The 24873-nt window shown below is 39.7% G+C and overlaps 1 protein-coding gene across 12 annotated transcripts in view; it reads right to left on the minus strand.

Annotated features, from left to right (window-relative positions):
* Nucleotides 1-1026: 1026 nt before the first annotated feature.
* The window catches only part of SOX5 (SRY-box transcription factor 5), a 637700-nt gene continuing 613853 nt past the window's right edge, over nt 1027-24873 (minus strand). For all 12 annotated transcript variants that reach the window (XM_052690772.1, XM_052690776.1, XM_052690774.1 and 9 more), the window contains 4 exons: nt 17660-17768; nt 16640-16813; nt 10071-10287; nt 1027-6839 (listed from right to left, as the gene is read on the minus strand). In XM_052690772.1, the coding sequence (XP_052546732.1) occupies nt 6536-6839; nt 10071-10287; nt 16640-16813; nt 17660-17768 (804 nt within the window). In that variant the 3' untranslated portion in view covers nt 1027-6535. The remainder of the gene's footprint in view (nt 6840-10070; nt 10288-16639; nt 16814-17659; nt 17769-24873) is intronic.

The raw sequence follows: 24873 nt of genomic DNA on the forward strand, positions 1-24873 counted from the left end.
GAGTCAGTAGGTATGCTGAGCATACAGCATGACATAACTTGACAGCCACGCTACCCAGCATGGCCATGGTTGTTTCTCTGGCCTGTACAGGTGCTCTCTTTATCACTGTACTGATGTACATGCAAAGGATATGGTGTGAATTCTAGATGGTCTACGATTCTGACAAAGGGATTTGAAGGGGCTAAAGGATGCTGGGCTGAGCTTCCCGTGACAGACTGTAACAAAGCTGCCAAAACAGATCTCTGGTTTGCCAATGGGCTGCTGTTTTTAAGTGCCATCCTGCTCCCAAGAGGAGTGTGGAGGGCAACCTGGCAAGTAACGGAAGTGTGGAAAGGTTTGCAGGACCTCCATCACCAGGTGCTACCTTTTGCTTTCCCAAATATTGCCTTTCCCCTTCGGGAAATCTGGAACCATAGAATGGCATCTGTCAAGCCGTAGGCACTCAAGAGTAAGCGCCCATCAGAATAACTTACTGTCAAAAACAGGTACAAATTCATTTCATCCCACTTTGTGCCATATGCTGCTGTCAAAACTCTATGAACTGTTTAGGCAGCATGTTGGGACATTACGACTATGAGCAGAGCTATTTTTTTTCCTAGCTTTGTGTTTGTAATTGAGCATTTGCTTTGGTCTCTTAACAGGTAAATCTGCAGAAAGCAAACATAAGCTGGGAAGGTGGGCATGTGCTGAACCTCTGGATTCAAACCCCTTCACGTAGGAAGAGCTTTGACTCTGAACTGGAAATTGCTCAGTGAGTAGCACCTGTCATCATAGTTCTGCGCTGCACTGTTGAGGAATCAGCTTTTTCTTCTAGTTTAATATTGGTATTTTAAAGACAGGGTGACTTTTTTTTTTTCCTGTGAAAGATGAAAAGATTGAATTCTGGAATGGACAGGAAAAGTGAACCTGAACCTAAATCTATTTTTTTTTTTGTTGTTGCTCCTTGAGCCCAGCTATTTTGCTCTCCTGGCAACAAAATTAAATAGCACAATCTTCACTACAATAAGTGGGAAACAGAACACAGTGTAGGTAAAGAACACATTTGCTGTTTTATTGGTGCCTTGCAGGGCAATAATACTGAAAAAGGGGAATGCAAAAGAAACAAAACAACAACAACAAAAAAAAAAAACAAAAACAAACAAAAAAAAAAACCAAAAAACAAAAACAAAAAAACCCAAAAACCCAGGATGGTGGCAACCCACATTGTATTTTTTTTTAAAGAGTACATCAACTCCTGTTTTTTTCATTTATTGTGGCATGAATGATAACATAAAACCAAAACATGAAAATATACAACTTATATTACACTATGTGTTATGAACAAAATATAAATCTATAACTCTATGTTATATTTACATAATTATTTCTTTTATTAAATTTCAAGTGAGATGGTAGGTTGCGCATACTTTGTTTTAAGCTCCAGGCATTTGATTGTCTCTATTTCTTTTCTATTTTCATTTCACTTGTAAAATCCAAAACATTAAAGGAGTAAGAGCTTTAGAGCCAACGGAGCTATATAAATACTGTTTCAGCAAACCAGTGACAAAAACACTGGGGAGTAGAGAAATCAGTCAGTAGAAAAAAATGAACTTGACATGTTCTTCTATCTGGGAAACTGACAAGTTAAGATAAAGTTGAAAAAATGTAAATATAAACCAAGCTAAACATCCAGCCCATGCCCTGTGAATTGAGGATACACTTGAATCCACATCCAGTGAATTACACACATTTCTTTGCAAAACTGAAGATATGATTCTATCAAGAAGTGGGCAGACAAAAATACTTCCTATCTGATAAATCATGCCCTTAAATGCACAGGATATTATGTAGTTGCCATTCATTCCAGCAGATGAATTCTTGCTAAGTAAGGTCTACGTTTCCACGGAGTATAATTATTTTTGATGTTACAAACGTGATGTCAGAGGCTTCTTCGGGGACAATAACAGCTCATCTCTTTGGATTAAAAAGAAAAAGCTCTGAAAATGTGCTGTAAAAAGGTTAAAGACAATTTACTTTCTAAAAAATGATTTAATTAAAGAGAGAGTCTACTGCAGTAACCAAATCTTTGAAATAATGTCTTCGAAGAAAGAATTTCTTCCATATGCATTTGTAATAAGAGGATTTGGTTACAAAACTAATTAAATGCTATAATAATAGCCAGTGTTCTTTTCTGGGGGCCTGATTAATACAGCGGAACGGTTAAATAAAGATGTTAAATGCACTTAAAAATCCTATTTTACTAATATAAGGCATGAATAAATTGAAAAAGGATATACTCTGTGTTATTTAATTGAGCTTAGAAGCAAGTGTCTCAGTTTTTCTCTTCTTTTCCCCTTTTCTCCACTGCTGGTATTTTTCTGCTCTAAGCTACCGAGCACACTGACTCAAGAGGCTCCCCGATGTCAGACGAGAGCGAGGCCGCTACAACAGAACGGCCTCCACACGCGTGTCGGTTAATACAAGCCTAACCTCTTCTAATCTGGTTTGCCTACATGCTCTAGGGCACAGAACCCAGGAAAAAAAAAAAGAAAAAAAAAAAAGAAACAAGACAAGAAGGTCTATTTTTATGCGTTCTGCTATTATTTTGTTTGTTTGTTTTTTTCTGATAATTGAAAGGGGGACAAACAGGGCCTCGTCTTCAAATCTGGTCTTCTACTTGAAGGATATATGGGCGCTCATACTTCGGCCCAACACAACCTTAGCACAGGCACAAGTGTTTTGCTGGTTTGGGACCCCAGAGCCTTTTTTGTTTGTTTGTTTTCTTTTTTTCATTTTATCATTGCTGCATCAGGCTCAGTATTGAAACGCAGGTGGCAGACAGGTCGCTCCAGCTACCTCTTCAACCAGCCTGACCAAACGCAGGCTCAAGCACAGTCCCTCAGACAGAAATATGCAGGTGACAAAACCAGCATTGGCCCGAGCCTTAGCCCAGGCCTACACAGTGAGCAGCAAGCACAGAACTCATTCTGCTGCCCTGACACCAGCCTTGCTCCAGCACCGGACCGAGAAGGGGCTACATCCAGAGCATCTCCAGAGCATCTCCTGCAGCACTGCCCATAGTCAGGGGCTGAAATTTGGCCTGGCTGAAGTGAAGGGACCTTTGTCCCATAGACTTCACCAAGGCTGGCTTTCTAACCCACACGTCCAAGGCTTGCTCCAGTCATGCTTGCTGCAGTGGCACCTACCTGGAGCTAAAACAAAGTATTCTGGTAGCCCAACGTTACACCATTAAACCAGAGAGTCTCTATAGCGTGGTAGAAATTAAGCATCCAGCAAATGTGAGGTGAACCCACAAGAGTCAGAAGTAATTTGTTCACAAAGACAGGGAACAAATTTAAAAGTTAAAAAAACAAAACAAACAAAACAAACAAAAAAAAAAAGGAGCAAATATCTGTTTTCACATTGTACATAATGATGATATAAAAACAATTGCCTATTTTTTTTTTTTTTTTAACTTCTTATCTAAACAGAGTGCTTCAAAAAAATTGGCTCTAGATGACGGGTGTAATTAAATAACTAAAATGAGTGATGAGAGAGCAGAAGTTAATTAAGATTGAAAACAACACTCCCATTAATTCACTCCATCATAATAAACATCAGAAGTTGACATGGCTGGGGCCAAAATTAAAATAACAGAAAGAGGAATGGTGTGAGCAGAAGAAGAAGCTATTTGTTTTCATATGTATATATATATATTTATATATATATAAAAAGGCAAGGTGGGGAGGGGTATCCATTTTAAATAGCCTAACAGCTTCATTTGCTGCACTGCCAAATTAGAACAGAATAAAATAAAGTTAAAAAAGGAGGGGGGGAAATAAAATAAATTATACATAATTTACTAATCTGGGAACAGCTGACCATTAATATTATTATTATAATTACCATTACAACACTAGCAAGAAGAGGCAGTTTAACTGAAAAAAAAAACCAAAACAACCAACCAAAAAAAAAACAACCAACCAACCAACTGAAAAAAAAAGCAGTCATAAAACACAAACAAAAGGAACCCTCTCTGACATGGAGGATATGATCAGCTACTCCTAGCATAACTTCAGAGCAAATCTTCTGAGAGAGAGAAAATAGAAAAGAATTTTTGTGAGGCAGAGGTGGACATCAAAAAGGGAAAACAAGGAGAAAAACAAAACAGATGTTGCTGGGTAGAAGTATCACACATCCAAACTGCTCGTTGGAGTACTTGCCTACTCCTCAATGACATTTGCTTGTTTGCTTTGTGCAAGGTCTGCACAGCTCAAGTTACACTTCAAGTGGTGATCTAGCAGAAAAGACCCCACATCGTCCTCCCCAGCCCCTCCTGCTGCCTGCCACTTCTGCCCTGCATATGGATTAAATGGCTGCTACCATGAGGTCGAAATTCATGTCGTGAAGGTAAATTTGTAAAATCAGCATTGCCAAGTAGTGAACATGTTGGTTCTGGCAAACCCTCGGGCTGAGATCTGGCTGGTACTAAGATTCACAGGGCTATTTCCACAAGGCTACAGGAATGCTGGCAACGAGCCTCCAGTTTACCAGTGAGCAATAAGAAGGTGGTATTAGAAAACTGACCCAGAAGAAGACTGTTTTCCTCTGTATGACCCTGGGACATTGCAGATCTACTGGACAGCTGCTGCTTGAAACCAAGAGGTAGCCTTTTTGGTTGGCTGATTGGTTTAGAACTAATGCTCCTGTTTTGCTACATGAACATGGATGCTCTCTTTCTAGTGGAAGATGAAAGCGCAGAGATGAAAAGAGATTCTGTAACTCACTTGTATTTATGCTATTCTTCCAAAATAAAGCAGAATACTCAGTTACCTTGTTGAAATTACAACAGGCTAATATATGCTGAGCATTACGTTTGTGTAAATCCACCTTCTTTGCCCTGACTGCTGTTGTCCAAGGAAGGCAAAGCTGCACAACATACCTAGGGGCTCTAGGATGACGCTGGAACTGGGAGACAATTTTTCACCTGTGAGAGGCAGCATCTAGAGAAAATCAGCACCATAAAGGTTTGGGTTCTCTGTTCTCAACTTTGAAAACAAAAATCTCTCTGTAACTATTAGTCTTTCTTCCTACAAAAACATCCCACTGATAAAAATGGATTTCTGCAGGTACAAAGGAGGAAAAAAAAAAAGCCAATTAAAGAAAACAAAAACACAACACAATCAATTGCCTTTTGAATCAGAAATCAGTACTCAGCAGCCCTGTAAGTACGAGTTCGTTAACACTGGACATCATGGTAGTCTAATTACACTCAGTGAGAAGTTAACATCTCCAGCTGCCCTGTCGTGTGCTGGACGAATCCTATTTTGAACAATCCTTTCTTTATGTCCTACATGCTGCCACTTGAAGTGTAAATGAAAAGCAAAAGCTCCTTGCAAACCAAGTCCTTTGGAGAGTGTGGGATTTCATTCTGGAACATGCTTTTTGCTCACAATAGTCCAATATTATTCTTATTAGTACCATAAACACGCACACATGAAAATCCAAGATCATAAAATATTTTTTCTCTAAATTTCTTATGCTCTCTCTCTCTTTCTCTCTTTTTTCACCTGAGAATGGCACCTACAGTTTCCTTTAAAAAGCAAAAGCAAAACCAAAAATATAAATCTAATCTCACCAGCTGCTGGTATATCAGGTTCTTTAAGGGATTGTCTAAGATACAACACTGTCCTAACTTGAGATAGAGCGGAAAGAGATAGGAAACCCAAAGAAAAACAGAGACCAACCAAAAAAATAAGCAAATTGGACTAGTTCAGCGCTGTAGTACAAATTTGGCACTTGCTCAAAGACTCAGTATGATGTGCAACTGATGAAGAGAAGTTCTCTCTTGAAAGGAAATAATTGCTTGTTGGGGTTAACAGAAACAGGCTCCCCACTTCCTTCCTTGCCAGCCACGCGTACACACACACGCACACATGCTTCAGACCCAAACGTGCCAGGGAGGAGGAGAAGGAGGTGACAGAAGGGGAAAAAGGAATTTTATCTTTTTCTTCTTTCCTGTCAGGTGCATTACCAAAAAAAAAAAAAGAAAAGAAAAAAAAAAAAAAAAAGAAAAGAAAAAGAAAAAAAAAAAGAATTATTTCTCTTTAAACTGTAGCACAAAACAACAAAACACATTCACAAGCCACTTGTTGGCACTGTGTACCTGAGTGAGAATTTCTAGAACATTGTAGAACAAACAGCCATAAAGTTTATTTGAAAAAAAAATAATAATAATAAAAGGTCGACGGGTAAGACTTCAGTGCTTGGGTATAGCAGCTGAATTACTGGCATTATTTTACCCATAGCTTATATTATTCTGTTGTTGTTGTCGTTGTCTTTGTTTCCTTTCTTCTGAGCCTTTTTTCTTCTGATGCAGGCTGATGTCTATTAGTCAGCTGATGTCCCAACTAGTTAAGACTAACAGTTAAAGTAACAGTCAGTGTATGAGAAAGTTAATGTGCTTGGCCACTGGTAAGGATAAACCAGATGGGGCTTTATTTATTTTTTCTTTTCTCCTTGAAGTCCTGCAGGTCATGTGATATTTGGACCCTGATCAGTTGGCTTGCCCCGCAATGTGATTTTCACTGTCACTGCCATAGTCCACATCGGGGTCATCCTCTTCCTCATCATACTCATCATAGATTTCTCCATTGACGTCATCGGTCTGCATCTCTTCCTTGATATGGGGCTCTTCACCTTTGATGCCGTAAGTGCTCTGGATGACGGGCATCCCGGGCTCGGGGCTGCTGGACACACTTGAGTGCTCTGAGGGCAGGTGTGGGGAAGGCATTCCTGCCATGGCGATGGCTCCTGGGTAAACGACACCTGCGGTGGCAATGGGAATCTGTGCTTGTTGCCTGCAATGGAGAAGAAGAAAGAGGAAGTCTGAATACTGGAAGAAGCAGAGAGAGAGCATGTATGACAGCGCTTGGCAAACCCATTAGCATGTGCTCTTGGGCATTCAGAGGGCATTCAACTTCACTGCTAAGGAAATTTAACTTTTGTGAACTTCTGCAGTTGCACCTGAACCACACAGCTTCAGCATGCCTGCCTGTGATGCAAATTTCTTTATTGAGCTGCCAGAAAGAAGCAAGCACCCTTTTAATCGTGGACTACCTCAAAAAACACGTACTTTGAAAATCTTCTTCAACAATCCCAAGCGGCTGACAGGACTGGAAATAAAAATTTGCTAACAGGAGAAACGAAGCTAAAGCTGGGTAGCCTGCAAAGCAAAGGGAACTAACACTGGAAGAGGAGAAAGCAAAGGCCTCTCGGTGAGAGTACTCTATGCTAACACATGGACCTGGCCCTTATTAAGGAGAAGGGCAGTGGGCATTCCAGGGCCAACATGGGCTTACAGGATGATCGCTAACGGCCTCCCTTTGAAAGGTGACAGTTTCCAAAGTGAGTGACACTGGTGAAAAACAAACTTTGAAGCAGGGTGGATAAAACTGGGAAAAGCCAGACTTGAAGTGGAAGCATGCATTATTTAAAAATAAATAAAAAGCAAGAGAGCAACATGAGCATTTGAGCAAATCCTCTATAAGATGCCTTTATATAGCATCTAAGCCTTGGAAACCTGTCTGCAGCAATGAAAGACGAATTATTCCAGGCCACAGAAATTCCCTTTGCAGCAAGAACACTAGCTGTGTTATACCAGTGTTTGTTTCCCTGAGAAGCTTCAGGGTCCCAACAAGCCTAGAGGTTTAAAATTCATGCTCCTTTTGTTTCCTTGCTGCATGAAGTAATTCCATTGCAGTAATACTCTTCAGTACATGCTGCACATTGTAATGTCATCAGCGGTGTGTCCATCTGTACTGAAAAGCCTTGCCACAGGAGACAGGGCAGAGTCTCTTGAGATGAACATTCGTAATTAAGAATGAAACCTTTCCCTGTTCCCCTGCCTGGCTGTGCCCTGGCTGTACAGTAAGCCCTGCACAGTACAGTGATCCTGAAAGACTCTCCGCAGCCAAAGAGCTTTACATTTGTTTGGAATTGCTAGCTGTGTTTTCAGTTACTTCCTGCCTGCCATTCAAGCAAGGCCGCTGTCAGTACAATTGTTATTTCCCTGTTGCTCAAACAAGTTTAAGTTGTCTCAGCTGAAGACACAGCTCTTAAAGAAGGTAGCGGATCTAATTTGCATTTTATTCCTAATTCAATAGGAAGGCTTTGTTTTCTGGAGTCAGCATTTCTCTAACAAGATTCAGCACACTTAAATTGCTTTTAATATTTAACAATAGGAATACTTCGCACGTAAATGACGCTTTTCAGAGTGCTTTCCAAATATTAAATAATTTAAGAATAGCATTTTTCCACTTCTATAGGATGTCCACTCTGGAGGATGAGGTGAGTTTACCACACCACCATTAAAGATGAGGTCATTAAGACATGAAAGCATTAAGTAGTAGAGTTGCAAAAAATGCTCAGTCCTTCCCATTGTGCTGTTTTCAGGCAGGTTTTCAGGATGCCCCAGCAGCTTGCACAGTGAGAGCTCTTAAAAAAACCCCATCACTTATTTTTGGGCGCAATTAGGAGTTGTATTTGTGTTCAGCCCCAAATGACCTGCACAGGGCGATGCAGCAGATTAGGAACCAAAACCAGGAATTCCGCTGCAGTGCTGGGACTCCCAGCATAAAACACTGACCCCACTGCGGTCACTGGCCGCTTCGTCAGTAGCTCCTACAGAGATTTCACCCCAGATTCTGTGCTCTAATTGCCTCACTACAAATTATCTACAGAAATGTCTTGATTTCAATGTCAGCCTTGTTTGGAAAGCTAAATAATATGCAGAGCGTTACAAGGTTAATTTTTTTCCCATGATGAAGCATGCATGTTAACCAGATAAGCAGTGTTTTGGGGGCTCTGCTGCACCTATTCTTTTTCCAGAAAGCACCCCTCCTCTTTTTTTAATCTCTTGATGCCAAATGTTGGCTGACTTCCCTGTGTTTGTTTCAGTGCTTACCATTGGGATCACTGGACCTGCCAGCACCACAGGGTTAAGCAGCTCAAATTTCTCTGCTGAGCAGCTTATTATAACAATGCACACTGTAGCTGTTTAAAACACAGTCTGATGACACTTAACAGTTGCTGGACAGATATTCTCTCCTTTATTGCTACTTCTAGTCATTAACTAGGGAGATGTGCAACTCGGCTCAGTTAATATGTTTCCAAATTCAGCCTGAGATGAAACAGAACATAAATTCCATTATTTGTGAGGCTTGTTTTGTTTTGGTGCTTTTCCTTTTTTTAAAAAAAAATTTAAATTTTTTTTTTTTTTTTTTTACCAACTACTGGAGCGATTACAGAAATATCACAGAACATTTTTGATTCTTTTAATCTGCTTTAACCAAAACTAAGGAGCATTTGCAGAAGGAAAAGACGTGAGTTTTGCAGACAGATCTCAGCCTGATCATATCGAGCCGATCAAACTGATCTATTAAGTGTTTATCAAAACCAATCTTCTTGAAATTTATACTCAGCATAAAGCATTTAGCTTACTGAATAGGAAGACATCTACTTCCTACTCTGATACATGCCATCGTGATGGACAATGGATGCAACTTCATGCCTGATACGAATTAAGTGAGCCAAGTCTGTATTCCAGCTGAAGTTCAATATGTTCAGCAGTCCTTTTACAGACCACTTGCCACAGATCATACTGAATGCAAACTAGTATTTTTGGCTTTTGGATCAACAGGCACTACCACTGATTTATTCAGATACAACCTCTGAGGCCCCATAATAATGTAATATTTACAAGATTTTATTAGAAAACTTACATTTCATTGGAAACTCTTAAGCTTTTTTTTTCTTTCTTTCTTTTTCTTTTGCATGATCGGAGTGGAAATGAGACAGTTGGCTGAAGCTGTGAGATGAACATATAGCAGAGCCAACAAAAAATCCCTAGCTGCCTAACTTCCTCCTGGAATGCACTGTTTGAAAGTATAAGCTTCACATTCCGTTAGCAATATATAATGTTCTTGCCAATAAAATATATCATTTACCACAGTGAATTAAGAATTCTCCCTGAACCTTTTTTTTTTTTTTTTTTAAAATGAAATGAATGGTAGTTTTTAAAGGTCCCATACCCAACATTAAAATACTGCCTCATCTCCTGACGTCTGTTGCGCATGATAGCCTTGTACTCGCCAATGCGTAGTTTTTTGCCATCTACAAGGCAGGTACGCTTCGGCCTTGGCTTGTATTTGTAGTCTGGGTATTTCTCCAGGTGCTGTTTGCTGAGTCGGGCCTGTTCCTCGTAGTATGGCTGCTTCTCTAGGTTTGTCATAGCTTTCCAGCGAGATCCTGTCACAAAAAAAACCACAAGAAATGAGGTTCTGCTCACTCACAAGCACTGAAAGGCAGAGAAGCAAGTAGGTCACTTGGAACAAGATATCGACGGTCATATTGCTTTGGGCTGGGAATCTGTCAGAGCTTCCAGACAAGGGTCAGGTCTTGTTTGCATTTCACTTGTAAACCTCTTGAGTATGGCCATGAGGCAGAGAGAGATGATACTGGAAGCTTTCACTATTTTATGGAAACTTTTCTCTATTATTATAGGGTTTTTTTTCAGGTAATCAATAAAAGCATCAGATAATGAGCAATCCATGACACTTACTAGAAAACTGAGGAGCACTGTATGTTGGTGAACTGTGAGAAACCCCTTAGGTATGTCAAGTCTGTTCTGCTAAGAGCTGCCTTTGACAACAGCTTTCCCCTCCTCTACCAGGGGAGGCAGCATTCCCAGATGCTGTGATTTGATTGCCATGCTGCACTATGGCTGGATCTACTCTGGATACTTACATGTCTAACAGCTCAGTCTTTCATAACAAATAACATCTTTCTAGCTACTACGTTTGTGAAAAGCAGAATCTGAATTGATCATAAATAGTATGCTGCTGGGCACAAGAACCTGCAAAGACCCTGAAGCAATGCCTTTAACAGCTATAAGCTATCCCATATGTCTCAGCAGGGTGTTAACTCCAAGACCAAGTCCCGGTGAGCATTGCCAGCTCTAACTTAACAAAGAATTTAGTATGTGTCATGAAGGGAAGAGCACTGGGATACTGGAACACCTCTCCACAGAGCTGCACTACGGCTTGATTGCTGGCAGCCCAGTTTCTGACATTCTGCCTATGCTAATGTGGATATTTGAGCTACGGAAATAATGAAGACTGAATAATTTTTTTCGAATACCTCCTGAAAATTACAAACTAATATTGCTTAAAAGACATAGTATGGGAACAGAAAGTAAAATTTCTTGAGTTAGCTATCCTATTTTATTTTTCCATGGACTACAGAAGTGCTTCAGGGTAAGATACATTTCAAAGAACAGGAACGGTCCAAGCTGTGAAACATGTGGCACAGAAGGAAAATTTTACTGGAAAATAGACCACTTTCCTGTTGGGGGGAAAAAAAAGTTTGAATAGTTGCTTGATTTAATGGGTCTACAATGTCATATGTCATATTGACTTCCTCTTGTTCTTCACTTCTCATGGTTATTCATACTGCACTTAGCTCATGCTCTTAGTCAGGTCTGTCTTAGCTCACTGTGCCCCCAAGACTCTCAATATAGAGAGCACAGCTATCCCTTCCAATGGAAGAAGACAGTTTGGTTCCCTCTGGAAAGCCCCCTTCAGACCACCGACACACCATTTTCCCCATCAATCTTTGAATCTTTATTTCAAGCTGCTGTTTGAGCTTAAGTATTTCAAGCTGCCTTGAGTAAAGGTCTGGCAGGCTGGCAGTGACCCAGGCTGGCATCACACCTGGTGACAAGCAGTGGGAAATCATGGCGTATTTGTCTGGAGGAGGAGCAGTGGATAGTCCTTGCTTAGCAAACATTCCAGTGGAGTAAAAAATGTCAGGTTTTTTACATATAAGACATAGAGATTCCCCAGCTAGTTCTGGAATGAAAGACAGTTCACTGTTTCAGCTAACTGTTAATAGCTTATGATCTTTAAGATCCCTTCCAAACCAAACCATTCTATGTTTCTGTGGTTCCATCTGAATATGTGAGTAGATGGTTTCTAGGATTTGATCTGAAATTGCTACATGGCACTTGTATGCCACACAAATCCAGAAGCTCAGTATGAACATCCCTGACACAGCACTGTGTTATATGGGGCAGCCAAATTGCCTACAGAATCATGGTCAGCAGCTTTGTCTCCTGCAGAGAAATTATCCCATGTTTTTTCTGGCAGAGGAAGTAACTAGAAAAAGTGACACCAACTTTCCACTCATAGTGCCTCTTAGATTTTGGACTAAATGACACAGTGATAAACATGTGGAGACTGCCAAAACACTGAAATGCTGGTTTAGCGCATGAGATGGAAGTATAGATAGAAGTGAATGATGTCAAAAATTAAGGGCAAAGCTTACATAGCTCTTATAGGAAGAGGTCCACTTTGAAATTCTGCCTCTTGGACATCTGCAAACTGGCTTCTTAGCATATGAAGAAAATAATGAATTTTAGTAACGCCCTCTAACCATGAACAAGCTGCAGCCCTGGTGCCTTAAAAAAAAAACTCCAGCCTCAGTTCCTGTCGATGAAACAGTTTTTATTTATGAATAACAAAGCTAAAAACCTCACAGATCTTAAACAAATCTTGACATTCGCTTTACGTGCTGTGAGGGGACCTGCAGCTCAGGGGCTGATTAATAGTCAGGTGTATTTTGAGACTGACGTAGAGAAAGATAGAAATTAAAATCAGTAGTTGCTAAATTGCAGTGATTTCTTTTTCTGTGCAGGCATAATTCTTTTTTCACTGTGCTATCTCACTGCAATCCTACACTCAGACCTGAGCAGACAGATTCCTACCCCTCACGTGAAAAGTTCTGTAAATACTGGGTGCAGTTAGGCAAACACATAAGTCTTTGCAGGATCGGGGCCATAAAAATTGAAATTTTGATGCATAATATTTGTACATGCAGTTACACATACAATATTTATACATAAATGTCACTCATTATGTTTTTCCTTCCTAAGCTGTAAACTCAATACAACAAAAATCCTGGCAGTCTCACCTCTCTTCCTAGCAAATTTTTAATAGCTGCTTTCTGCAGGGATATCTCCTCTTACTCTGATTTTATTGTTTTTACAGAATACATTTAATATCATTTACTAGTGTGTTTTGAAGTATCATAAATAATTAAACAAACAGCGATGTCAAAATAAATGTGATAATGGGCATATTTTCTGATGATAAACTCTAGGTTTTTACATTCAAGCATTTTCACTTGTTTCCTTGCTAATATGCAACATCCAAGCAGCTCTCTAACTGGTCTTAATGAAACTTTTGAAATTCTGAACAATCTATTACTCTGAGCCTTGCACTTGTAGGCTAAGGTATGAATAAGGATCATCAATCAGCACGCTAAACTATTTGATAGTACCTGGTGTTTGAACAAAATATATCTGTAATACATTTATCTGCAGTTTTTTATATGTCAATAAACACACACATGCAGGCGCAGGAACCTATGCCAAGTGCCAGCCCAAGCCCAGATAAGGTGTAACTGAAGAATCTTGAAAAAATGTTTCTTTTTAAGGGAAGATTTACACTCGTTGGTGAGCTTTCTGCTCACCATCTGTGTTGGAAAGCTCCGAGTGGGTCAAGTATGCAAGGCTTTTCTCTGTGAGTATGAAAACAAGAGCCCGTCCCCTCCCTACACACACACATAACGACGGGTAGGATTCTCACACAGCACTCCCCGATCTGGTGCCTGAACTGTTTAGAAAATAAACGATAAAATCACTAGACTTTGCAGCACCAGCACAAGCTAGGGCAGTTCAGAGCTGTGCCCACGTGAGGCATTTCTGGTGACAGTGAGGACAGCCAGCCAGCTGAACAGGGATCGGCAGTAGAGACAGACAGACACCCATCTCTGCACACGTGCCTGTATTTCAGTGGGGCTCATAGCTCTGCTGACTGCCAATTTCAAGCCAAATTTCTCCACTGAGAATTTTCAGCTGCTTGTAACACTGCCTAACTTTTAGTCTATGGGACTGACATCTTTCAATCTGGCTATCTGCAGCAGGCTGATTTTACATTTAAAAAATACAGGTATACACACAAGCACGTATACAATGCATACGTATGCATTATAGGTATGCATATATGTCTGCATTCACACACATGAACATCCATGAAAAGATTTCTGAAGGTAATAATTTCCTTCAAATCTCCTTAGGTAAATTTCTCAGTGAAATTAATTAAAATATTTACAGAAATATCTAAACAATGCATTATTAAATTGATAGGGTTCAGCTGACAGTTTTAGCACTTCTTTTAAACAATTTACTAAAAAAAAAATCATTATCCACAAGTTTAAGTTGCAATGAACAGATGGATGACAAACGTATGTACAGATGAATTTAGTGACAAATCCATGTATCTAATTTTTATGCTCAAAACATAATACCACAGTGTCAAACATAATCCCCAGAGAATGCAAGTGCTGGGAAGGGCTTCTCCTCTCGTTTTACTATAAAAATGACTCTGGATGGGTGACAACCCATCTCAGCCATTCGTGGTGACAGCAAGCTCTCTGACCTCAACGGCAACAGCACTGCTTAAAAAATGGCAAGGAAAAATGGCAGAGTTCTAATAAAGAGCCCCTAGTACTTGTCTGAACTGTAAGTTTCTGTCTGCTCACCCTACGCTAGTTAACAGAGAGCTCCCTGCTGACTTCAAAAGACTGGCCTTTTGCAATTGAGGGAAGACCTTTGCAACATTCCTGCCAGGGAAGAAGGCATTGGGCATCCCTCTTTATTGCAGAGGAGGAATAAAAAAAAAAAAATCAAACAGTGATGCTGGAAGGAAATAGAAACATCATTTCTTCCTACTTTAAACCTTGCTTTTCCCCATATCTGACAGTGAAACAGTAAAGAGTTTGGAGTCAGCTATACTGTCTGTCACCTCAACAGGATCTGTAATGAATTTGCACATTTTACTCCAACTACTGTATATCTAATCAGAAAAAGATGTCCCCATATCTCCCTGATCTAGCGCCAAATAGTAAAAGGTGATTCCTTATGTTAACAATTTCAGCAGAATGGCTTATTAAAACCAGATTTTAGGGTATTATAAAATGCTTAGAAGCCCTTTAAAATGTCAACCAGGATCCCCAGAGACTGCGTAAAATGTCAGCCCAGCTCAAACGCCTGTTTTAAGCAGAATGAATTAGCAGCGTGCTGTCGGAGGTTGTTATCCAAAACAATCAGTTAAGAGGGAAAACATCAAGCTCTCTTTGTACTTTCTATATGAAAAGGGTCATTCAGAATGATCTTGTAGATTTCTGAAGCTGATTATTTAAAAACAGGTTTAACCAGGCCCTCTCTCAATTTAGAAACAGACCAAAACCATTACTGCTCTGTTCTCAGCCTAATCACATCATACACCTGTAACCAGTATAATCCCTTTTAACCAGTATATGGCTATTTTAACATCAACATAAACAATTTACCCTTCAAATTCTGCTCCTAAAACTAATCTAATCATCATGTACTACCCTTTTAATCATGGGTTAATTTCATCATGTCTGTCATCCACAGCCAATGCATTCTGCCTCTCCAAGCAATTTTATCTAATTTCCACTTGCGTTCTGCTAACTTCTTACAACACCACCCTAATCAAGCTGAATATCAAATCTTGACCAGACTAAGCTCAGCATATTTACCAGCCCTGCACCTGGTTAATGGTGCCATCACCATCACGTTCATGTCTCTTGTCTGCCAAACCAGCCAGACATGTAGCCCAGCTAATCAAGGTCCCTCGTTAAGCTTTTACCCACTGGCAGGACGTACGCTTAGATTCTGTAACACAGTTTATATCAGTAAAAACGCACCATCTCTGAGTTGGTCACATATAGTTATTTTTTTCTGCAGAAGAGTAATTCACTAGCCTCATAAATCTCCATTTATTCACCTTCTGTATCATTCAGTGTCTCAAACAGGAGTAACTTCAGACAGAATATAGTCCTGGGAATTTAAGTAAGAACTGAAAAATTTGAAGACTATGGCATGAAATTTGGTAGGTGATGCTCATGACAAATATTGCTTGGGATATGAAGACTAGAGGTTATGGAAATTAATTCTGATATTTCTTTTTAGATTTCAGGATTCTTCTCAGAATATTTAGAATAAAAGCAGCTTGCAGTAGAGATCGTGCACTAAGTGAAAATTTAATGTAACAGGAACAAAACAAGAATAATTTAAAACTTAGGGTGTAAAATAAAAGGATGTATTTTAGGATCTTTTCCCTGTGTCCACTGCTTTGAACAGACAGCGCTAAGGCACAAATCAAATAGTGTGGTGTGCTTCTAGTTAGATGAAATACATGGGCAAATACATGATAGCAGTCATTCTGTGCTTGTTCAACAGCTTAATAAAATGAATTCTTTACTTCACATTTTTGCACCAAAATCCACACCACAACCTGAGTAATTACAAAGATACAAGAGCACTTCAGGTTACGATCAATATATAGCACTGGGCAGCATGGTGGCAGTTTGTATAGCTGCTGTCCTTGATGCAGTACCCAAGAAGCTAAACAGACAACCTAAAGATAGTTATTCAGTTGTGTCAGGTGCCCCGCTTTATTCCATCAAAAGTGCTGAGTTTTGTGACAAGAAAAATAAATGATGTCAAACGTACCTAGTATCTTGCTGATATTGGAGTTGTGCATGTCAGGGAAGGCTTGAAGGATCTTCCTCCGTTCATCTTTAGCCCACACCATGAATGCATTCATTGGGCGCTTGATATGGGGCTCATTACTGCCACGCCCTCTGGATTCCCGATAAATTCTTGATTCTGAAACTCCTGCACTTCCTAAAAAGAGAAAGAAAATCACTCCCAACTTGTGTTTCATTATACGGCTGCTTCTGCCATGAGTAGCCTAAGTGAAGTGCTGCACATTAAATGAGTCAATGTACTCAATGCTGTTTCTTTTACTTGAAGAGGTAGGAAATACCATATAGTGTATAATGTCTAATTTTTAGTTCTTCTATTGACTCAGCATCACATAACACAGACTTGATGAAGCATTCCATTTTTGTCAACATAAAGCATTAGACCGCTTTTTGAAAACATCTTTTACCACTTAACAACTTAAAATCAACACTTATCAGTGTAGATATTCTTTTTACTTTCTTCCTTTCTTGTTTACAGAATGTGATGTCAATGGTGTGATATAAAGCAACATCAGGTATTTCCTCTTTATCAAGCTTCTGGCTACCAAGTTGACATTTGAACATCTGTTTTAATGCCTACTTCTCCGTAACAACACAAGCAATGGCAGAGAAAGAAAAGAACATTAAGATTGCTTCATCAAACCCAGACAAGTTCCTACAGAGGCAGAGTGTGCACCATCTGAAGATGACCAAGTCCGTAATTCACGGACTTCCTGTGTGATCTCATCCCACACCTAATTGCTTCTTTAATTCATTTTCACCATCAGAAATGCATTTTTGTTTCCTCCCTGAGATGTAGAGCATAGAAAAGAGAAGGCTAAAAATCAACTCCACAGACTTAAAATGCCAGAAGATGAATCATTTTTTCCTGCCTAACCACATATCAGTAACCCCTCACAGACCTCTCAAACACTCGGACTGTCCTCCAGATGACAAAGATACATATACACAACACTAGAAACAAGGAGAAGCCATTCGTACTGACCATCAGAATCTCCACTCATGTTGAAATCCATCATTGCGTGGCTAAACTTCCCGTCTTCACTCTGTTTTACTGCCAGTTGCTGAGTCAGGGTCTCCAGTGTCGTTTTGTCCTACATGGGGAAGATGTCAGGATTTGCATCAGGAAAACCATTAAATACTGTAAATGCAAAGTTTGCGGGTAATTTAAAGGGCTGATAGAGAAGATGTGTAACAATTAATTCACAACAGTTTACTGAGTCAGTTATTAAAAAATACATAATATTATTTTTTTTGGAAGCAGAACAGTTGCAGACTCTCAAGTCTTTTTTAAAACATGCTTATTATCTAGTGATGAGCTAAGTCCACAGTGTTGAAAAGATTACTTTAGTTGAGCATAATAAAACTGGATGCACATCTGAAGAATACTTCAATTCCCTATGTCCCTGGGACAGCATAGCTGGACTGGAAGTTTAGATGATACACGCTCTTGCTCAATATAATAATTGCTTTACTCTACTTCCCGCCTGAACTCATAGTGCAGAGACATGGGCAACTTTGCCCTTTTTTCTGTCTTAAAAGGCAGTGTTTTGAGAAGCAGACACAGGGGAAAAAAGGGAAAGCTTTAGATTGAACTTATTCAGGCCTTAGGAAAGGATCAGCCTGGACTGATACGATACTTGGGCAGTGGTTTGCGTTCCTGTCTGGACTGTTTACCCAACCTTCCTAACAGCCCGTCCGTCATTCACATACTCAGAACTATCTGTGAACCCAGGATTGCAACAGGCTAGTGTGTGCTGCCAATTAATCTGTCAGGTTGCAGCGGTGTCTACAGACATTGCCAGAACAAGATGCCAGGGCAATTAATTCCAATGTTCTCTTCGAAATATCTCTCTTCCTTCTGAATTGTTGGACTTTGCAAATACAAAGGTGTTCCACTTTTCAATTGTTTTTGTTTTCCCTGTGCATATTACTCATAAACATTCTATCTTCCTGACAATCATATGTTTAAAAATAAATCTTTCAGGAAAGCAATACTAACATTTCAAAATGTTAGGCACTCTGCCTTTTGCAAAGCTAGGAAAATGACATGATGCTGAATTATAATAAAGTGGCTCCAGTTGAAAAAAAATCTTTTGAGCGTCTTCCTGAAAGAAAGATTGCTGTTTTGTTGATCTGTTCCACACTCAAAGACCGTAAAAGATCAACAAACTAAAAAACTCTCAGATTTCACATGGCAACCAGAGACTTTACAATTATTCTGTGTAGCCTAATAATGTCACTGGATTGTATTATAGAAGAAAACAGAAAAGAGAACAATATGAATACAGAAATGTTTCCCTCAATGTGATGTCCCTGCATCTGCAATTCAAAGAACAGTTCAAATTCACGTAAGTCATTTTCCCATTTCAAGATTTTCTTGAGAGATTTAGAAATGAAGCTAATCTGCTCAACTGGGTACACTCACACTTTAGGGAACGTTAGGTTAAATTTCTCTTCCCTAACATTCACTTTCATTATGAATCACTTCTGTGCCCTGTCCATAACCAGATGTATCACCACTGAAAACAATGCAAGATGGATTATCGTCTTGGGTTTTGCAGGAAAACCCCATGTGGCCGAGCCAGTCTACCACAAGCAAGCGGGGGTTCTGCAACACTTCCTAGGCACAACAGATCCCAAAAGCTTGGAGAGCTTGAATAAGCACTTGAACTTTTCCAGTACTTAGTTTTACCAGACTCTTTGGTTTGCTGGTTTTAACTTAGCTCTCATGTCCAAAGCAGCCTGCATGCAGATAAAATATCAGGAATAAGTTGACTATCTCATCCAAACGGTTCTATGATGCACATGAACAGTTTTTCCTCAAAAAAAAAAAAACCCCAAAAAAACCAACCAATTTATCATCAAAATCATAACGATGGAGTTCACAAATGTGTATTTTAGTTATCATTTAAAAATGCTACCACCAGTCTCAGATGTAAAAGAACATTTCCTCTTGTTTGGTACACCCATGGGGAAGGGAGCCATTCTGTGGCAGATTTTTTCTTGAATGATGTATAAACCTCTTAGAGAAACAGAGCTGAGAGCGCAAAGGGCACAGACTTAACAGCTCTTACTTTATACAGTAAGCGCAGCTGTTGAAGTTGGAGGCAGCCACATTCAGAACCGCACTCTCCCTGCATGATCTGATTGAGTCTTAAGGTCAGCAAATACTCCGGCATGCTGTCTGCAGGGTACACACTGGGTACTGCTCGTTTATCAGAGTTTGACTTAACAAGCCTACAGATGCTCCACTGCTATCCATCTTGTGCTAAGTTTGCATTCTGAGGTACAGCCACATCCGATGAAGTGTGTGAGGGAGGGCATGATGGAAGAGGAGAAGGGCAGGGATGCCATTTGGTGCTGCTGCACTACTGGGCTGCTGCACTTGGAGGTGCTCTCCAGGCATCTGGAATAGAGAAGCAGGGAGCTCACCTTCTCAGCACGGTTCCAATTTACTCCTTGCTCCTTAAATATATAATATGATAACGTATTCAATCCCTAACTGCAAGCTTGCAGATAAAAAGAACTTCTGCATGATGTTGCTCTTGAAATGGAGGACGCTGAAACAGCTAGCTGCACTCTTCTGCGTTAATGTTTAAAAAGGTTGAAGTTCAAAAAAAAAAAAATCAAGCAAAGATAAATATAAGGCCTGCTCATTTCTAAACCTCTGCAACAACATCAGAAGAACAGAAAGACAGCAGTGATGCTCTGTAAGGACGCAAAAGCCCAGCTAATGTGAGTAGTGTGCTCATTTCCTGGCCTATGCTCTTCCTACAAAATACACTGCACTTGATTTTGCCCAATCCCAACATATAAAAGCACTTTTAAAATTACAAAATATCTGAAAGGGGCCAAGTGACATTCCCATGTTATTTTGTTTCTAAGTGCTCAGTTGATAGGTTACTACTTCCAGTTTGATAGAAGCATCTCACCAGTTTTCTACAGAGTCTTTCAGTTCATGGAGGAAGTACTCATGGAACCTCCAAAGTAACAAAAGATCCAAAGATCACAAATAAAATGACAACCTGTTGGCAATTCTGGCACGGTCTCATCTCAGAGAACATAACTTCAGACAGAGATACATGAGGATTTTCAAATTCATATAGAAAGCACACATATTTATCATCACTACCTTGAACTGATATCAAATTACATGTCCTTACAACTGCCACCACTCTGTTATGCTGGGAATAGCTGTGTAAACAGCAACGAAGCTGCGGTATCATCCAGAGATAACAGGAGGGATACAGGCATGTTGGTTTCGGCAGCACATGTTAATAAAAGAGTTTTGACAAAGCATTTTACTGGACTCTGCCTTAAACTTGTTTATTGTTGTCTCAAGCCCCACAGATGTTTGCTCTGCCATGCGTAGGATGTAATGGGGAAAAGAGAGTTCAGCTGGTGAAAGTCTATGTGCTTGCAGATTTTAAAAGCTGCAGGGAAACAACCAATGATAATCCCTACTCTTCAGGTTCGTCCCACACTTCAAAGGTATTGATTGCAATTCACCCCATGATTATTGCATGAGTGGCATCAAATGCAGCCTTAGACACAATCATGCTGGGAAGAAAAGGCAAGGCTGGTCCAAACCCAGGGGAGTGCTGCAACACTTCCTTGTGAGACCTGCTGAAAATTACACTGCATTAAGCAAGGGAAACAAACAGTAAGAAATGCTTCTGCTTTTGCAGGCGAAGAAATAGGGGATGCCTTGTTCAAGACAAAGTGTTTCTTCCCCTTCTAAATTTCTGAATTTTGTATCTGGCCCCAGAAGAGCGACTAGATATCTTATGAACATCTTTTTTCCTCTTTAACCTCAGTGAATAACTCAGGCAGATGTTGAGACAAACTAACCTAATTTCTGCTGGGACCGTAGGAGGGGTCTGTAGAGGCAGCAAGAGTCTAGCTGTCTGAATTATCTAAAACGCTAACACGCAAAACAGAGAAGATAATACTGCAGAGAGCAATCCCACAATAGCCCAATGGTTGAAAGCATAACCAGACAGTTTTCATCAATAGTCACAATGCAATGAGAAGTTTCTAAAACGTCATTAACCAAAGAAAGAAATCTGATAGAGAAGACAGATCTGTAGTTCTGCTCCTAGCAATGTTCTAGTTACGTTTAAAAGGATAATAACAATAAAAAAGAAAACAAACATATACACACATGGAACGTGTCATGTAGGAAAAAAAAATTATATATATAAAAAATGACTAAGCACTGCAAGTCAGAGTCAGTTTTGTGGTCAGCTGCAAAAGTTACTTGGCTCTCTGTCAGGGATAGCTGTCATAGTTTAACAATACATTGATCTAAAAATGACAAGAACTTGGTTGCAGCCTCTTTCATGGAAGAAACATAAAACAAGAAGAGTCAAAACATATGTAGAGCAGCTTGATAATCTTTGCCAGAACTCCTCCTGCTACTACACAAACGTGAAGTAAAATTCTGGAAGGCCTGAGAAATGAAGACATTCTGATACATCTGCCCTCTGACCTCACCGCCTCTGTTCTGCATTGGATCTGGGTTACAACCCAAAGGGTACACCTGAGACCCTGGACACACCTCTACTCCTGAAGGACTCGCGGTTCCTCCACACTGCTTTGAATGCTGGGCATATGGCAGTGAACCTTTCTTCCCCTCTTGGAGACATCCTTTTGGCTGGGGTATTTGGAAACCACTGACAGCCCTCTGAACTCAGTTAGAATTGCATTTTGGCAAGAGCTGTTTTTCCGATTGCGTAATTCAAGGTTAGCAGTTTCACTGAAGCAGTCCACTCTTCAGTCTTCTGCTCCCCTAGCCCTACCCCCATTTCCCCTGATATGAATATCTTCCCTTTAAGTTTGATGCCTGCAGAAATAGAGCCTGTGTAGAACAGCAGAGGAGTAGTGCTCAGGCACATCTTTTCATATTCTTGCCTTTCTTTTTCCAAGTGAACTGAAGGACCAGTCTAGAAAAAATGTGGACTGCAAGGAGAAACTTGCTCCTTAGTTCTTGCACCTAAGAATTAGAAACACACTGATGGACAGAGTGTCTGGTATCTTTGTTCTCTTTGGTGCCAACAAGTAAAAAAAAAAACAGGCAGCTGCCCATTATTGTCCTTTTTACTGTCCCATTTCCCCTGCCCCAAGTGCAGCTTGCTCAGGTATTCAACATCCTGCACTGAGGGAGTAATAAAAATAATAAAACTTAAACTCTAAAGGTGGTATTTTCAAATAGTCTGAGTTTTAATACGTTAGTTTTTATCTTAGACTGTGAGCAGGTCTGGTGGCACGAGTGAATGTGCTTCTCTGAGCAAGCTCCAGTAAATACCAATCACTCAGACACAAACCTTGCACAAAATCTTAAAGTGCTGAGCAGATAAACTGCTAGACTATGATCAGGCAATGAAAGTTCACTTCTGTTTACTACATGAAAATATTTTTAAATATCAGACACACTGGTGGTGCCAGGTATTATACATTCAACATTATGGCATTTTTCTTAGCTCCCCTAAAAGGTGAAGAGTGTTATCCTACATCTGACACGGATGAAAACTGCAGAACTAATCTTTTTGTGCAATTCCTCTGCATCTTGCAATAATAAACATCAGAATATTGTGTTATAAAATCTTCATCCACTGTCTAAAAAATACGGAAAACTGGAGGAAAGTAGGCATTACAGGTGACAGAGAGAGGGAAAAACTTGCGAGGTGTGCCCAGAAGTCTGCACAAGATGAATTATTTGCAGTTCAGGCTCTGCTCCTGCATATTAATGCCATGCACTGTGCACATTGCTTATGTCCTATTTCAAGTTACAATCCAGGTCATGTTATACCTGTAATTGCTGTAAGAGAAGTTCTGAGTTTTTTGGAGGGATCTTCTGCTTAGATTAAGGTGTAATAGATCACGTTGCCCAATTGCGATGCACTCATCAGTGAATTTAGCCACATAATTTCACAAAGAAAAGTGGTTGTCCCTTTTTACCAGATGAGAAACTAAGTCACATATTAAATGAATTTTCAAAAGTTCTACAGTAAGACTGGTGGTTTAGGAACTGCACTCCTGAATCTTATCTAAAACTTGTAACCTCAAGCTTCTCATTTCTTTGTGTGTGTGGAACTGTGATTCTTGCTGATGGCACATGTTACAAGGGAAAGTGAAATAAAATATGAGCAGTGACAGATCCACCATTACAATAGACCTTGCTTAAGTAACGCTTGCAGGGCTGTAAAACTCATAAAAAGCACATGCATGAAATGATAAAATAGAGTGAGACTTTCAAATGTTGACTCAGTAATTGTTAAACCCCTTCTGGCTGCACAATTTTATAGTCTTCTACTGTACTAATGAAAAGGGAAGAAACAACAAAGAAAGGGTTTAGCCTTCCAATTATATAAACTCTGTGGACCACCAAAGAAGATGAAAGATTATTTATAATGTCATGGCAATTCATCATTTGGGAGATTTTTTTGTTGTTGTTGTTGCATCAAAGTTGAGTATGAAGAAACAATGCATTCACCACCCCCTCAGCTCTTGCAGTCTTGCTTATCTGAAATCTCTCTTTCACAGAATAATCCACCCACAGAATCTAAAAACAGCATTAGAAGACAGAAAATAAAATATCTTTCCTTATTTGTAGCTCCTTCTGATTTTATGGTACTTGTTTCAGAATTTTACATTAAGTCTTAACTGGAATTACAATATTTGGTAAAGGAACAACATATCTGCTTTAGGACAGATATTCACAGATTGATCCAATACTGCCTGAAAATCATTGTATCTAATTTGTAATATATATGAAGTACTATATGGACTCAATGAATAGGTAACCTATTAGGCACTATAGGAAAAAAGACATCTGAGAGATTGAACAGGCCCAAGCACTTAACCAGTCTTCTCAGGAACATACACTGAACCACTGGGAGAATTCACTAAAATTTGTAATAGCCATTTTCTTTGTCATACTCTGTTGGATGTGGGTCTTTGCTTTCTAAGAGCTTCTTAGTCAGTACCTTTCAAAGCTCTGGAAGTAAGACAGAGTCCAATTAAATAAAAGGGGAAAAATTCTCAATAAATTGGCAGCCTCTAAGGGTCAGCTCCCTAAGCTATATGTTTCAAATTCTTTATTCTAGGAAGAATGACTTCCTTGGCAAAATACTGTATTTGACTTGGAAACAAATTTATGGAAAGTAGCAGTTCTACAGGAAATTAGGACACTGA

The sequence above is a fragment of the Tympanuchus pallidicinctus genome, unplaced genomic scaffold, assembly GCF_026119805.1.
Source record: "Tympanuchus pallidicinctus isolate F22 unplaced genomic scaffold, pur_lepc_1.0 scaffold27, whole genome shotgun sequence".
In the NCBI taxonomy this organism is placed as follows: Eukaryota; Metazoa; Chordata; class Aves; order Galliformes; family Phasianidae; genus Tympanuchus; species Tympanuchus pallidicinctus.